The sequence below is a fragment of the Rana temporaria genome, chromosome 11, assembly GCF_905171775.1.
Source record: "Rana temporaria chromosome 11, aRanTem1.1, whole genome shotgun sequence".
NCBI lineage: Eukaryota > Metazoa > Chordata > Amphibia > Anura > Ranidae > Rana > Rana temporaria.
The window spans coordinates 41,417,921-41,434,019 of NC_053499.1; the positions used below are offsets into that span (position 1 = coordinate 41,417,921).

General features: G+C 44.3%; 1 protein-coding gene across 5 annotated transcripts in view; it reads right to left on the reverse strand.

The window, feature by feature from the left end:
• MYRF (myelin regulatory factor) overlaps positions 1-16,099 on the reverse strand; it is a 197,909-nt gene that overhangs the window by 38,425 nt on the left and 143,385 nt on the right. For 3 of the 5 annotated variants that reach the window (XM_040328425.1, XM_040328421.1, XM_040328426.1), the window contains 7 exons: positions 11,020-11,299; positions 9,056-9,150; positions 8,564-8,687; positions 4,842-5,037; positions 3,620-3,696; positions 3,406-3,531; positions 961-1,051 (listed from right to left, as the gene is read on the reverse strand). In XM_040328425.1, the coding sequence (XP_040184359.1) occupies positions 961-1,051; positions 3,406-3,531; positions 3,620-3,696; positions 4,842-5,037; positions 8,564-8,687; positions 9,056-9,150; positions 11,020-11,299 (989 nt within the window). The remainder of the gene's footprint in view (positions 1-960; positions 1,052-3,405; positions 3,532-3,619; positions 3,697-4,841; positions 5,038-8,563; positions 8,688-9,055; positions 9,151-11,019; positions 11,300-16,099) is intronic. The other 2 variants (XM_040328424.1, XM_040328422.1) reach the window with 2 other exon arrangements.

Here is a 16,099-nt window from a genome sequence, read left to right on the forward strand (position 1 = left end):
TGATAGTGTGCTCCCTGTCATCGGGAGTGGCAATCAGTGATGTGCCACTGTAAGCCACACCCCCTAACAGTTAGAATAACTCCCTAGGACACACTTAACCCCTTCCTAGCCCCCTAGTGGTTAACCCCTTCACTGCCAGTCACATTTATACAGTAATCAGTGCATTTTTATAGCACTGATCGCTGTATAAATGTGAATGGTCCCAAAATAGTGTCAAAAGTGTCTGATATGTCCACCACAATGTCGCAGTCACAATAAAAATCGCTGATCGCCGCCATTACTAGTAATAAAAATGATCAATAAAAATGCCATAAAACTATCCCCTATTTTGTAGACGCTTTGACTTTTGCGCAAACCAATTAATAAACACTTATTGCATTTTTTTTGCCAAAAATATGTAGAAGAATACGTATCAGTCTAAACTGAGGAATTTTTTTTTTTTATATATATATATTTTTTGTGGATATTTATTATAGCAAAAAGTAAAAAATATTGCTTTTTTTAAAATTGTCGCTCTATTTTTGTTTATAGCGCAAAAACTAAAAACCGCAGAGGTGATAAAATGCCACCAAAAGAAAGGTCTATTTGTGGGGAAAAAACAACGTACATTTTGTATCAAGACAATACTTTAACATGCACAAAAGCTGCCAAGATATCTACTAATACTTTGTTGTGGACCAAGCTATATTTCGATTTAAATCTGGTAACATAAATGTGCTTAACCTCAGTTCACTATTCACATAACATTAATACAAACTGTATTTATTGGCGTATAACACTCACTTTTTTACCCTGAAAATAGAGGGTAAACTGTGCCTGCGTGTTATACGCAGGGGGCTGTGGAAAGTTTTTTTTCCTGAAAGTACCTTTTTAAAGTTAGGGTGCGTGTTATACGCCTATGCGTGTTATACGCCGATAAATACGGTACTTATTATATAATAATATTATTACTTTGATTACCCGGACAATGATGCGTTCAGAGGAGTGTGCCGCCACCAGATAGGTCTGGTTCTGAGCCTGGACTTGGAGAGCCACAACTAGGAGAAAATACCTGAAAACCAAACAAGCAGGGAACAACCAAAGGTATATCATTTGATTGATTAGCAGCTAATGAGTGGCTGAAAATAAATTCCAGTGATATACATAAAACGAAACAAACATTATTATCGACACAATGACTACAAAAATAATTCTATAAAAACATCAGATTCTTCATAGCAATTTCATAATTTTCTTTGAGTAAAACTATCATCATCTATGAGTCAGATTAGAAAAGGATAACTCCTAAAATTATTATTGCCTCCTGGCCCTGGGGGCCGTGGACACCACAGGAGAGGCCACAGGGGGGAGAGGGGGTCACCCCAGGGGAGAGGAGAGCAAAGAGCCAGTCAGCCTGACCTTGGAGGGCAAGTTCACGGACCCTGGACAGGAGTTGCTCAGTGTCCATGGCTGAGGGACAGAGTCAGTCAGGTCAGTCCGGGGCAGCTCTTCCCAGCACGTTTCCAAAAGACCCAGAATTCCCTGGGGCGATCCCTTTTACAAAAGCTCAGGCCCATCCCATCCCCCAAATTGACCAATTCTTAAATGACCACCACCTTGTACAGTACCTGGCCATGCCCCCAACAGTCAAGGCTCTCTTTCCCTAAGGGGGCTCACAAGGCTTTCAGTCTTACCTCCAGTCTTGTTGTACAGGCTCTTCTCCTTTTCTCCTGTACTGAAATAGCTTATAATGATTTCACTGCACACCATGAGCAAATCAGATAGAGCCCCTTAATTTTCTGGCTAAAGGATGTTCAGCATCATCTAGCTATTTGCTCCCCAGCCTTACTGTCCCTGGCCTACTCCTTTCATTCATTGGACTTTCAGTCACAGACACCCCAACCTGCAAAAACTCATTTCAGGGAGGTGGTGCTTCGCGCAGGGACCAGTCAGTTTGTGCAGTTCGACTCGCGCATGCGCATTAGGGAACCAGGAAGTGAAGCTTCAAGGCTTCACTTCCCTATTCCCTCACAGAGGATGGCGGCAGGGGCAGCCGGGAGCCAAGCGTCTGATCGGCTTTGGTTGTCGTCATTGCGGGCGCCCTGGACAGGTAAGTGTCCATGTATTAAAAGTGCAGTATTTCTAGCTGCTGGCTTTTAATATTGTTTTTTAGGCGGACCTCCGCTTAAAGCTCATTACTTTGAGCTGCAGATGAATGAAACAATGTAAATACAACAATAACAATGTTATTTTCAATCTCTCCTTCACATGGTCTGTTTTTTTTTAAACAATAGCTATTTCCACATCAACTTCATTTTGACAGTCAGGAATTGCTGGCAAGTGCAAGAAGATGCTGGGCAGAAGGACCGGATGTACTCATACGTTCTGTGTACTTTAACCACTTAAGGACCGCCTAACGCCGATATACGTCCACAGAATGGCACGGCTGGGCACATCAACGTATATGTACGTTGATCTTTAAGCCCAGCCATGGGTCGCCGGCGCGCGCCCGCGACCCGGTCCGAAGCCCCGTGACCGGGACCGCGGGACCCGATCGCCGATGGAGTCCCGCGATCGGTCCCCGGAGCTGAAGAACGGGGAGAGCTGTGTGTAAACACGGCTTTCCTGTTCTTCACTGTGGCGGTATCATCGATCGTGTGATCTCTTTTATAGGGATCCACAATCTATGACGTCACACCTACAGCCACACACCCCTACAGTTGTAAACACACATTAGGTGACACATAACCCCTTCAGTGCCCCCTGTGGTTAACTCCCAAACTGCAACTGTCATTTCCCCAGTAAACAATGCATTTTAAATGCATTTTTTGCTGTGAAAATGACAATGGTCCTAAAAATGTGTCAAAATTGTCTGAAGTGTCCGCCATAATGTCACGAAAAAAATTGCTGATCACCGCCATTAGTAGTAAAAAAAAAAATTTATAAAAATGCAATAAAACTATCCCCTATTTTGTAAACACTATAAATTTTGCGCAAACCAACCGATAAACGCTTATTGCAATTTTTTTTTACCAAAAATAGGTAGAAGAATACGTATCGGCCTAAACTGAGGAAATTTTTTTTTTTTTATATATATTTTTGTGAGATATTTATTATAGCAAAAAGTAAAAAATATTGAATTTTTTTCAAAATTGTCGCTCTATTTTTGTTTATAGCGCAAAAAATAAAAACCGCAGAGGTGATCAAATACCACCAAAAGAAAGCTCTATTTGTGGGAAAAAAAGGACGCCAATTTTGTTTATGACCGCGCAATTGTCTGTTAAAGCGACGCAGTCCCGATTTGCAAAAAGGGGCCAGGTCCTTTAGCTGCATTTTGGTCCGGGTCTTAAGTGGTTAATGAAATTTGTTGGACTTGTATAGTACATCCAGTATCCACAACTGGTTAAGATCCATAGCAGGACTCACCTCTGGTCTGGATTGGGTTTTCCTTTCTTCCTCATGTTATTTGCTGTAGTCTCACTGAAATGGAGTCGCCCCACTGTCACTTTAGTAACCTGGTCTGGAGGAAGAGTAAGCCTAGAAATACAATGTCTGTATATTATTGATAAGCTTCTATTGACCTCAATTGGGAAAATCTGCTAATGGAAAAAGCCCCCTATGAATCTTCCCCATCACTTACGTAACAGGGTGGAACGGACGTTTGCTTCGGTCCGACTGCGACTGCTCAATACTGATGCTCTGGTTAATAGACTCTAACTGTAAGAGAAACAAAACATAAGTTATAGGAAGTGGGAAGAGGAGATGGTCAGGCTGTTTCCTTTCAAAGGCTATACAATCACAGGCATAGGTGACGTTGTCTTATATGTATATAATGCAGTGGCGGTGCATCCATAAGGGCGCACAGGCACCGCCCCCTCTCTCCAGCCACCCCCTCTATGACTAATGGATAGATTCATGTATGTAATACAATCCTGGTATTTAATGTCCCTTTAAGACCTTCCTACTGTTCGTGAATTTTGACTGACCACACCCACTTTTTGATGTGATTTGGAGGGCGTGTTTTGGTGGAGGGGTTTTGGGGGTGTTGTGGTCGAGTTCCTGCCCCGATTGTTTGAGAAAAAAAGTCCTGGCTGTACCAGTTTAAATGCAAGAACTTACACTGCTTGTATTCAAAGTGGAGGTTCATCCTAAAAAACATCTATATACCATTACATCCAGCATACTTCCGACATCTACAGTATGCTGTTTTTTTTTTTCGCTGTACATACCGTCTTATAGTTCTTTTTCACCCGGCTTCCGGGTTCTCACTCCCGCGGGGAGTAGGCGTTCCTATGAAGAGGCGTAGATGATTGACGTGCGGATAAGGCGCGTCACGCGTTCCGAAAATAGCCGAACTGGGACTCGGCTCTATACGGTGCAATACGGCGCCTGCGCACAGACTAGGAGCCATGTAGAGCTGACTGCGCAGGCGCCGTATAGAGCCGAGTCCCATTTCGGCTATTTTTGGAACGCGGGACGCGCCTTATCCGCACGTCAATCATCTACGCCTCTTCATAGGAACGCCTACTCCCCGCCTGAGTGAGAACCCGGAAGCCGGGTGAAAAAGAACTATAAGACGGTATGTACAGCGAAAAAAATAAAAATACCAGCATACTATTCATGTCGGAAGTATGCTGGATGTAATGGTATATAATTGTTTTAGGTTGAACCTCTGCTTTAAATAATACATTAAAGAATACATTATCGATTACAGAAATGCATTATTTGTATCTTTTATATGCGCCTAGAGTTTTGTTTTAGTGATTAATACTACCCATCAGGATTACATGATTCTAAAATAAAAACGACATTTATGAAAAAGAGTATACTATACTATACATCAGGGCTCTTTTTTTACTCACCTTAACTCCATTTAATTTCAAGAAGAAGCACTCCAGAGGTAAAATACCATCAGGGGTTTTGACATATTTGGGTTCTCCGATCATGCCGATGTATACTGTGACTTGAAAGTGGTTCTTCTTCTGGCATACAAACGCATCGTCTCCGACCGAGAAGTTAAACCCTTTATCAGCATCTACTTTGTAGGTAGGCATTGGGCTGCAAGGTATAGAAATGTCAGTGCTGAACCCTTAATGCATTTTATCGTATTTACTTACATAGCATCATAAGATACTGAGCTTACAAGATACACTTTTCTTCAGGCTACACACACTGTGGGGGAGATTTACTAAAACTAGTGCACTCAGAATCTGGTGCAGATGAGCATGGTAGCCAATTAGCTTCTAACTTCAGCTTAAAGGGTAGCTCCACTTTCTTGGGACAAAAAAAAAATCAATTTATTTTTTATAGTGTATACAATTGCGATACAAGTGATATTGTAATTGAATGTTATTAAAAATTTCCTTTAATTTTTAATCTGCACCGCTGTACTCTTCTGTAAAATGTAATGCAATATCGCTACCTGGAGACATTGGCCCAGATTCACAGAGAGCGGACGCACATTACGCCGCCGTAGCGCAAACATATACGCTACGCCAACGCAGCGGAGAGAGACAAGCATGGAATTCACCAAGCCAGTGCTCCCAACGCTGCGCTGGGTTTTGAAGGCGTACGCCGGCGTAGGTGGAAGTGGGCGTGAGCCATGCAAATGAGGCGTGACCCCATGCAAATGATGGGCCGAGCGCCAGACAGATACGTATCACGAACTGTGCATGCGCCGAGACGTGGACGCATCCCCCTGCGCATGCTCACAACCACGTCGGAACAACTGCCTAAACTACGCCAGATCACTGCGTACGGCGTGAACGTAACCTACGCCCAGCCAGACACGTCCAACGTAAAATACGCCGGCTTGTGTTCCCTGGTGCAGACCTTTGAATGTCTGCTGCTGGGTTACACCTCCTTTATGGGGAATAACTTTACGCCAGACGTACAACTTGCGTGCACTGCGTCGGGCGCACGTATGTTCCTGAATCGCCGTATTTCACTCATTTGCATATTTGAATGGCTAATCAATGGGAGTGCCACCATGCGTCCAGCCTAAATGTGCGCCCACCCTACGCCGGCGTAGGCAAGTTACGTCGGCGGGATGAAGCCTGTTTTTAAGCGCATCTTAGTTTGTGGGTCCGGCGCACAGATACGACGGCGCACATTTGCACTTACGTCGGCATATCTTGTTATACGTCGGCGTAAGTGCTTTGTGAATCCGGGCCCCCTAGTTTTGTCATTTCCTGCTTGTGTGATTATCGAATTATCGTATTCTATTTTCTTTAGATTTTCCTTCAACTATGTAGTACAAGGACAACAACAAGGTCCTTGAGAGCTAAAAACACCATGTGGTTGATTTACTAAAGGCAAATCCACTTTGCACTTCCACAGTCGGTGGTTTCAGCGGGTAACATCGATAAGTTAAAAAAATTATTAGATAAGCACCTGAACGACCACAACATACAGGGATATACAAGGTAATACTCACATCACACACATAGGTTGCACTTGATGGACTTGCATCTTTTTTCAACCTCGCCTGCTATGTAACTATGTAATTATACCACTGATGACATCTGGTTGTAAAGGGGTTAAAACCATCCAAATGGCTCACTGGTCTGGCATGGGGAAAGGGTGACAATAACCATGTTTGGACTGAGGGAGGGACCGGACTGCACCATGGAGGGTCTACTGTGACAATCGCTCCATGGTGCAGTCCGGTCCCTCCCTGTCACCAGCTCAGGATTCCACAGGCACAGTGTTCCTCTGCACCCTACAGTTTCACTACCTTTGGCCACAGGAACAGCTTGACCACCAGCTCACAGGCAGCGGACTGCATCCCTCTCCACCAGGGCTTTCCACGATCAGTCCATGGTTATCGGTGCCCTTTCCCCATGCCAGACCAGCAAGCCATTTGGATGGTTTTAACCCCTTCCCACCCGGATGTCATCAGTGGTATCGTTCGCTTTTTCATACATTTGTGATCCTTTTTGTCATATACTGTATTTATCGGCATATAATGCACACTTTTTTCCCCTTAAAATCAGGGGAAAATTATGGGTGCGCGTTATACGCCGATCCCCGCTGTCTCTAAGCCTAGAGCCGAGCCGAGTCGAGTATACTGCTCACTCGGCTAGGCCACGCTCCGTTCCGCCCGCAGCCACGCGAGAGGAGCCGAGAGAAGCCAAGAGGAGCCGAACACACAGGAAATCCGGCTATTCTGGGCGCCAAATCCAAAAACAAACACCGCTGCAACCCTGGGCAAGGTGCGGATGGACTCGCAGACGGACACACTGGACGGAGACGGACACCTGGATGGAGGCCGCAGACAGACACCTCCAAAGCCACAAACGGACACCCACAAGGCTATACGGACCCCGCGCAAGGAAGCCGCAGATGGACACCCACAAGGCTGGACGAACCCCGCGCAAGGCCGCAGACGGACGCCGGACAAGGCCGCCGATGGATGCAGGGCAAAAATGTACGTTTTCTTTTTTTCCTTAAAGTGGAAGTAAACCCACCTATAATTTTCAGCCAAGAAAGCTGCCATCTTGGCCTCTGTTTAATCTTCAACTGCCATGATGCTGCACATGTGATTAGTTATGACACCAGCCATTGGATGGCGTGACAGTTTGGTTGAGAGCACAGCCAATGAGACAGTTAGCATTTCCGGCATGCCGGGAATGTAACTGTCTTTGGAAACTATTAAATCGTTGAGTTTACTTCCGCTTTAAACTACCTTTCTATGGTTGTGGTGCGCGTTATACGCAGACGCGCGGTATACTCCGATAAATACGGTACTTTGGAAACTTATGATTGTAGTTCTTTTCAGTTTTGTAAGTGTTTTATAGCCAATCTCATCTTGGTTTGGCCAACAGTGCAATAAAAACTATTTTCTCGTGTACTAACTGTATTTACATGTACTCCATGGATTTAACCCAAAGTTATTTTCTTATGTAGTGCAAGGGCCTGCCTGACTGCATACAAATTTAAAGTGTCTAGGTTTGACCTCATATCCTAAGGTTTTGGTAAATCTAAAGGAAAATTTAATAAGAAAATTGTATAATGTATGGTCAGGTTAAGCCAATCACACAAGCAGGAAATTACATATCCCCGGGGGCGTTCTGTACACCATCTGTGTACAGAACACCTCCAGGTAGCCATATTGTATTGCATTTAACAGCTAAATACAGCAAAAGGAAAATTGTATAATGAGTGGCCAGCTTTACTGTATTTCCCAGAAGTCTGCACTAAGATACAAATCAGACTTTGGGCATCCCCTGCAACAAGAATGTTTTTAGAGCCTTCCAGGTGCAGCAGCTGACTGATAATTATAAAGTCTCTCCCATACAGATTTACTTAACACATGGACGCAGACTTCAGAATAACAAATTGCAGGAATCTGCAACAAAGTTTGTTAAATTATTTGCAATGTTCATAGCTTTGGCAATATAACCTGGACGCTGATTGGTTTCTATGCAGAGCTGCACCAGATTTTGCACTTTCCAGTTTTAGTAAATAACCCCCCAGTGTTCCATATATTCTATAAATTGGGTGGGTCAGTGCTGCAGAAGGCGTCTATAAAACATTCTGTCTGCTATAATGTTATATGACTCTACAATATCCTGTTACTTACAGTTCTTTGCAGTTGCTGTCATACAGGGTCACCCATTTATTCTGTAGGTGCGGCTGCCATTTTATGGACTGATAGTTGGGATCCAAGTAGGAACCATTGAGACTGTCATTGTCTTGCATGAGACCTTTAGGAAAAGTCAGAAAATTATCGGATTATTTGATATGAAACACCATCCCACGAACCTCCCACCTTGTCATTGTGTGGTATGTCATTTATTTCACTGCAATGCTGTTTAAGTGGTGTTTGCTCTGCATCGGTTTATTCAGATATGCAGTTCCTTGCCCTTTCATCTCCTAATGCTTGTATTCAGTTGTGAAACCTTGATATGTGGTTTATCTCCATACTTCAGCAGTAGAGATTTTGGCCAATATGTGTGCATCATCCACTGACTCAATAAATTTGGCTGAACTTGCATGTTGTAACATGTACCCTGTTGACAATGCACACTTTCACTAGACATATATGTGTGGGTGTATGTTTGTGTGCCAGTACCCGGCTCCTGTTTCACCATGCCTCCATTTGATACTTGATCCCTCAAGTTCGGAGAGTCCGAGTGTTTCCTCTTCTTTGTTGGGTGCACAGGGAGCCTATAATACAAAAATATGTATCCATAAATTGTCACAAAAAGAACAAAACAACATGGTAAAACTGAGGTCACATATAAACTGTGAGCGCCAGTCAAAGCTGGAGGATGACAGATATCCCTGCCAGTGTCCAGATTGTAGGAGCGGGCATCAGCGCATTAATTCAGGAGTGTAGTCATATGCAAGATGATCTGCCTCTCAAACCGACCAGGTGCTTTATACATAATTGTTACTGTATGTGGCTGCAGCCAGAGCTGCTTGGGCCATGCCCCGGACGTGTTTCGCCCCAGCCACCGGGTCGATTTGAGCAGCATCTCATCTTGAACATAGTAAAGCTACTTAAAGGGGTGGTTCACCCTAAAAACTCTTTTTTCTTATTCCACTGCCCCCCCCACATTACAATACGATTAAGGCTCTTATTATTTTTTTCATGCTGTACATACCTTTTTACAGCATATTCACCCGTGCATCCGGGTTGCGAGTCCCGCGGGAGTGGGCGTTCCTCACATGCTGGTGATTGACGTTTTGCCCGAAAACGAGCTCCCCCCCGTCGCGTAAGCCGTGTCACGATTGGCGAAAGGAGCCGAACGGCGATGCGCATGTGCAATATAGCGCCGACTCGCCGTTCGGCTCCTTTCGCCAACCGTGACGCGGCTTACGCGATGGGGGGAGCTCGTTTTTGGGCAAAACGTCAATCACCAGCATGTGAGGAACGCCCACTCCCGCGGGACTCGCAACCCGGATGCACGGGTGAATATGCTGTACTAAGGTATGTACAGCATGAAAAAAATAATAAGAGCCTTAATCGTATTGTAATGTGGGGGGGCAGTGGAATAAGAAAAAGTAGTTTTTAGGGTGAACCACCCCTTTAATATTATGGACCCATCGGCCAGAAAGGACCAAAAGTAAAAAATGTCTTAAAGCGGAGGTCCGCCGAAAAAAAAAAGTATTAAAAGCCAGCAGCTACAAATACTGCAGCTGATCACTTTTAATATACGGACACGTACCTGTCCAGCGTGCACACAATGTCGGCAGCCGAAGCCGATCTGTCAGTCGGCTCTCGGCTGCTGCCGCCGCCATCCTCGGTAAAGGAAGTGAAGCCTTGCAAGTTCACTTCCTAGTTCCCAACTGCGCATTGCGTGAGTTGCGCTGCGCGTCCTCACCGGGCCCTGCTGCCTTCTGGGACCTTTGTGTCGCTGGAATTGGTGTAGGTGCGGGAATTGGTGTAGGTCACCTCGATCACCGAGGTGATCTATGCCCGGAAGTGGGAGCAAATACTGGGTATCTAGAGGGTTATCGGCACTTAGATTTTAGCTGGCATTTAGCTTTTTCTGGGTCCATTTTAATCCTTGTTATAGCAGCTGGCGAGGGGTCTTTTAGGTTTTTGAAGGCGGCGCTGGTTAAAAATTGTGGCGAATAATGGGTTGGGCCCATCTCAGGTATGGACGTCCCTTCCTATTAATAAGGTGGCAGTGTAATGGCAGCCGGGGACCTTGTATTGGTGGCAAATACAACCGTTTTGTCGTGATTATATCAGCCTTCAAAGACCTTAGACCTGGCAGTATTACTCTGAGGTTTGTTATTGGTTATGCATTGATTTTATTATATGCATTAAAATAGTTATATGAATAAAAATGGTTCTCCTTAACATTGTAATTAATTGTCTTGTAATAAAAAGGCTGCTATGGCCATTCAACTCCAAAAAATGTAATGTGTCGTTTTTTTTTTTTGCAGTTGCTTAATGCCTTATTGATAATTGGAGCCTCAACACTCTGCAGGTCCCTCGGTCATGTGTTGACTCACATTTAAGAAAGTACAATTCTGAAAGATGAATTTAATGACGTGCTCTGTCTCTGTCTAAGGAATACTTACTCTGAGCTATGCTGCTGCTGCAGGAGCTGATGAAGCATCTGAGACTGCTGTGCATGGTGAATGTCTGCAGGGGGCATTCCAGGTCCAAGGGGAGGGTACTGGGGCATCATTGATTCCACTTTCAGGTAGAGTTCCCGTTGCATGCTAGGATAGTGCTGCTGGTGAGCGGGGTGAGGAGGGGGCTGGCCTTGTAGGTGAGGTGGTGGGGGGTGCTCCAGGCGGGAAGTCTGGGAAATGTGACAGAGGTTTTCTGGGGTCATAGTGCGAAGCAGATGGGGGTCTGTAAAATGAAGAAGACACACAATGAAAAGCAATGTAAAACTTTGTGATACATATGCCAATCGCCCAGCAAATTTAATTCAAAATACTAACCACAACATACAAAGCCATTCACAAGTCTCCCCCGAGCTACATCACCAATCTTGTCTCCAAATATCACCCAAACTGTCCTCTCTCATCCACCAAAAGTCTGCCATTATGGCAGTGTCATACAGTTGGAGTGGGCTGTTCACATGGTTGGTCATGGCAAATTAAATGTGGCATGTTGCGTTGACTTGGTAAACTCGTCCATTCAAATCAACAAGGCCACGCAGTAATTATGAGCCAAACGCTTTGCTTGGAGTTTCAGCGCATTAGTCCCAATAAAAAATACCATTTGGCAAAAAAAAAAAAAAAACGAAAAATGATGTCTCCATGGGGCCAGGGGAGGGCTGGCAGCCTTAGGCCTGGGGGGCAAGTCCAGTCAAGCGGCCCATACAGCGTGGAAAAGTGATGGATCGAGGAACACAGTCTAAGATTTTTCATGATCACAAGAGTCCGCACAGTGGCCCCCCTTACATCAGAGTCCACACAGAGGCCCCCCCTAACATCAGAGTCCGCACAGAGGCCCCCCTTACATCAGAGTCCGCACAGAGGACCCCCTTACATCAGAGTCCGCACAGAGGCCCCCCTTACATCAGAGTCCGCACAGAGGACCCCCTTACATCAGAGTCCGCCAGTGGGAGGTGAGCAGCGGCCGTGAACTGTGTTAACAGAGCTCCAGCAGGCATATCTCTACTCTGCAAAAACAGCATTTGGTAATGGCGGCTGGTGGCTGTGCATAGTGTCACCAGCCCGGGGGGAGATTTCCACCCTGCCAGCCCTCCCCTGCATGGGGCTATTTAAAAATGGAGCACTCAGAATCTGGTGCAGCTCTGCATGGTAGCCAATCAGATTCTAACTTCAGCTTTTTCAATGAAAGTATAACTAAAGGCCAATTTTTTTTTAGAAAGTTTAGAAACGTATTCTGCATTCTATACAAGATGTGGTAATTGTGAGTGCACAATTTTTATGCTTAATAAATCTTCTTTTAAATGGCATTGCGCAATGAACTCTTGAGCAACATCATGTGTCCTTATTAACCGGAGCTGGTGATCCCGATGATTGAAAAATCCTTAACATATCAGTAGTCTATAATGTATCTGGTACAGGTAAGAGAAAGGAAGGGGATAAGTAGGGGGGAAAAAAAAAAATATATATATATATATAAAAAAAAAAAAATGAAATAAAAAGAGAGAAAAAAAATAAAGAAGAAACCCTGTTTGTATAACATTTTCATGGTGGCCTTTTTATGGTTGCTGCAATGTATCGCCATGCTCATCTTTATATGTTTCATTTATCTCATGTTAAGTACATACCTGTTAAGTTTCTAATGTACCTTTGCTTCTGTTATAACTTTGTATCAAACTATGACCTTTTGATATAATAAAATCATTTGTAAAAAAAAATAAAAAATTCTTTGATTTATTCACAAGGCTTGATTAGACCCATATGGGTCTTTTTTTTGAGGTGAGCGGCCAATTCACTCAGAGGTGGATGGTGGGGCTTGTTTTGAACATCCATTGATTCGTGGCACGGATTGTATCACATACTTGGAAGATTGAGGGACGTTCACTCATCTTTGGGCTCTATGCACACTGGAGCTCATAAACGGCAATTTTTTGGAGTTGGGGCGTTTTCTTTAACCACTTAAGCCCTGGACCGTTTGGCTGGCCAAAGACCAGGCCACTTTTTGCGATTCGGCACTGCGTCGCTTTAACTGACAATTGCGCGGCCGTGCAACATGGCTCCCAAACAAAATTGACGTCCTTTTTTTCTCACAAGTAGAGCTTTCTTTTGGTGGTATTTCATCTTTTTTATAGAGACATTATGGCGGACACATCGGACACTTTTGACACCATTTTGGGACCATTGTCATTTTTACAGTGATCAGTGCTATAAAAATGCACTGATTACTGTAAAAATGACACTGGCAGTGAAGGGGTTAACCTGTAGGGGGCTCTTAAGGGGTTAAGTGTGTCCTAGGGAGTGATTCTAACTGTTAAGGGGCCTGGCTACGTCACTGATCGCTGTTCCCGATGACAGGGAACAGGCGATCGGTCACATGTCACTAGGAAGAACGGGGAGATGTTGGCCCGGATTCACAAAGCACTTACGCCGACGTAGCTCGAGATACGCCGTGTAAGTGTAAGTATGCGCCTTCGTATCTATGCGCTGTGCCCATAAACTGAGATACGCCTGAAAATAGGCTTCATCCGACGTAACTTTCCTATGCCGGCGTATCGTGGGCGCATATTTATGCTGGGCGCATTTGCTGCTCCCATTGATTTTCTTTGCACATATGTAAATGAGGGAGATACACCAATTCACGAACGTACTTGCGCCCGGTGCATAATATACGCGGTTTGCGTAAGTCGTACGTCCGGCGTAAAGTTATTCCCCATATAGGAGGCGCAACTCATGCAAAGGTATGGACCAGGGAACACAAGCCGTCGTATTTTACGTTGTTTACGTAGTACGGGCGTAGGTTACGTTCACGTCGTAGGCAGTGATCCGTCGTATCTTAGGGAGTAGTTCCGACGTAATTCTGAGCATGAGCACAGGGATGCGGCCATGGGACGGCGCATGCGCCGTTCATTTTAAGTACTTCTATGGCGCTTGCCCCATCATTTGCATGGGGTCACGCCTCATTAGCATGGCTCACGCCCACTTCCACCTACGCTGGCTTACGCCGAGGAAACCCAGCGTATCTTTAAGAGAGAGTGGGAGCAAGTGCTTGGTGAATCCAGTGCTTGCCTCTGTGCGCTGCGTCGGCATAGCGTATATTAGATACGCTACGCTTGCATAAATATGCGCCGATGTATGTGAATCCGGGCCGTTGTGTTTACACTAACATCTCCCCGTTCTTCAGCTCTGTGACCCAATCGCGGGACACTGGCGGACATCGAGACCACACGGCGGCAAATTAAAGGGGACGTATATATATACGCCCATTTGCCCACCTGTGCCATTCTGTCTACGTAAATAGGCGTGCAAGTGGTTAAAAGCCCATAAACTCCACTCTATGTTATCCTATGTGTACGTTTTTCGACGTTTATCAGCAGTGGAGTTTATGGGTTGTTTTCTGAACGCCCTAAAATAGCGTTCAGGAGTCGTTTTTCTGACCACAAAAAAATGCAAAACGCTCATAAACGCTGATAAAAGTCGATAAACGCTCAAAAACGCAACTCACCAGTGTTTTAACGCATGGAGCCTTAATAAATGACCACAAGTGTGACCACAAGTGTTGGAATCTTATGCACTATTTTTTTTTGTTTGGACTTTTTTATGATATTCACTTTTGTGTTTTTCCTTTACCTGTTTAGACAGAATACTTATATTATTGCTGAATAAGCGCACCATTATTTGCATATTTGATTGGTTTCTATGCAGAACTTCACCAGATTTTGCATGTTCCACTGCTAGTAAATTGCCCTCAATGTCTCATGTCCAAGGGCAGCTTTCTACTAATAATCTCCAGGTTTAAAAGCATAACTAAAGGCAAATTTTTTTTTTAAATTTGCAAAGAGTGGAGATGGATTAGAACACTTGTCAGGTTATTATTGCTGTCTGTGTCCCAGTTAGGGGGATTCACCGTCCCTATGTGTATTGGTGACCATCTTTACCGAGAGTAAAAGAAAATCCCAAATTTTGAGTTCTCACCGTAACAGGAATAGAGGGGAAATCTTCCAATGAGGACACGATTTCTAATGACAACAGGGGATTTCCCTCAATTTAGAGGAATTTCCCCTCACTTCCTGTTTTGACTGTGGGACAGGAAATGAAGGGACATTTTCCTAATGGGACACAGATGGCCTTAAGTTCTACCTTAATGCAGTGTCAGTTTAGAGAAATTATGTGATGAAATACTGAAAAGTTTAATTTAATTTCAGGTTTTATTCTTATGTATAGCTAAATGCAAAAACAATACTTATGTCACATTGTCCGGCTTAGTGAAAAGTCAAGCTGACCTTGTTGCTGTCATAATCCTACACAAATCAATAGATTAGGAGGTGAAGTAAATAGTGTGATGGGCACTGTCCACGGCTTTTTACGGGAGAAAGTAAACCTGCCAAACTACTGTAGGTTATCAGACTGGTTTATTTAATACTTTCAAGTATAGCTAAAGCCAAAACTTTTTGCAAGCAAGGAAATTGTTAAAGTTAAACTCCGGGCAGGAATTTCTTTCCCCAGGCTGTGGGGCTGTGCCCACACTGCACGGGTCACACACTTGCTTTGTCTAGGAGTAAGGCAAAAGCTTATAGTCACCCAATCCTTCAATCCTCTGGAAAATGGCACTCCCCCACGGTCCAGCTATGGACTTTTCCTGGTCTATGGAGCCTGCTCTGGGCATTATGACATCAGGAACAGTCCACAACTCAAGAGCGCCAGAGTGCAGGGGTGCCGGACCAGTCTTGTGCTGGGACGATCAGAGGATTAGGTGTGTATATCGGCTCTCCTTTCCCCTAGAAAAAAAAACTAGCAGTTAACCCATGCAGTGCGAGCACAGCAACACTTCATTGGAAAAACTTTTTTCTTTTTTGCCTAGACTTAGGGGTTTAAAGGTTCATCTTTTATTTTCTAAATAGGTTCCTTTAAGCTAGTGCATTGTTGGTTCCCTAACCTTTTCCTTCGATTTCCCTTCTAAATGTTTTTTTTTCTTTGTCTAAAATTTCTCACTTCCTGTTGCTCCTCAGTAAACTTGCCCCCATCATCCAAGCTT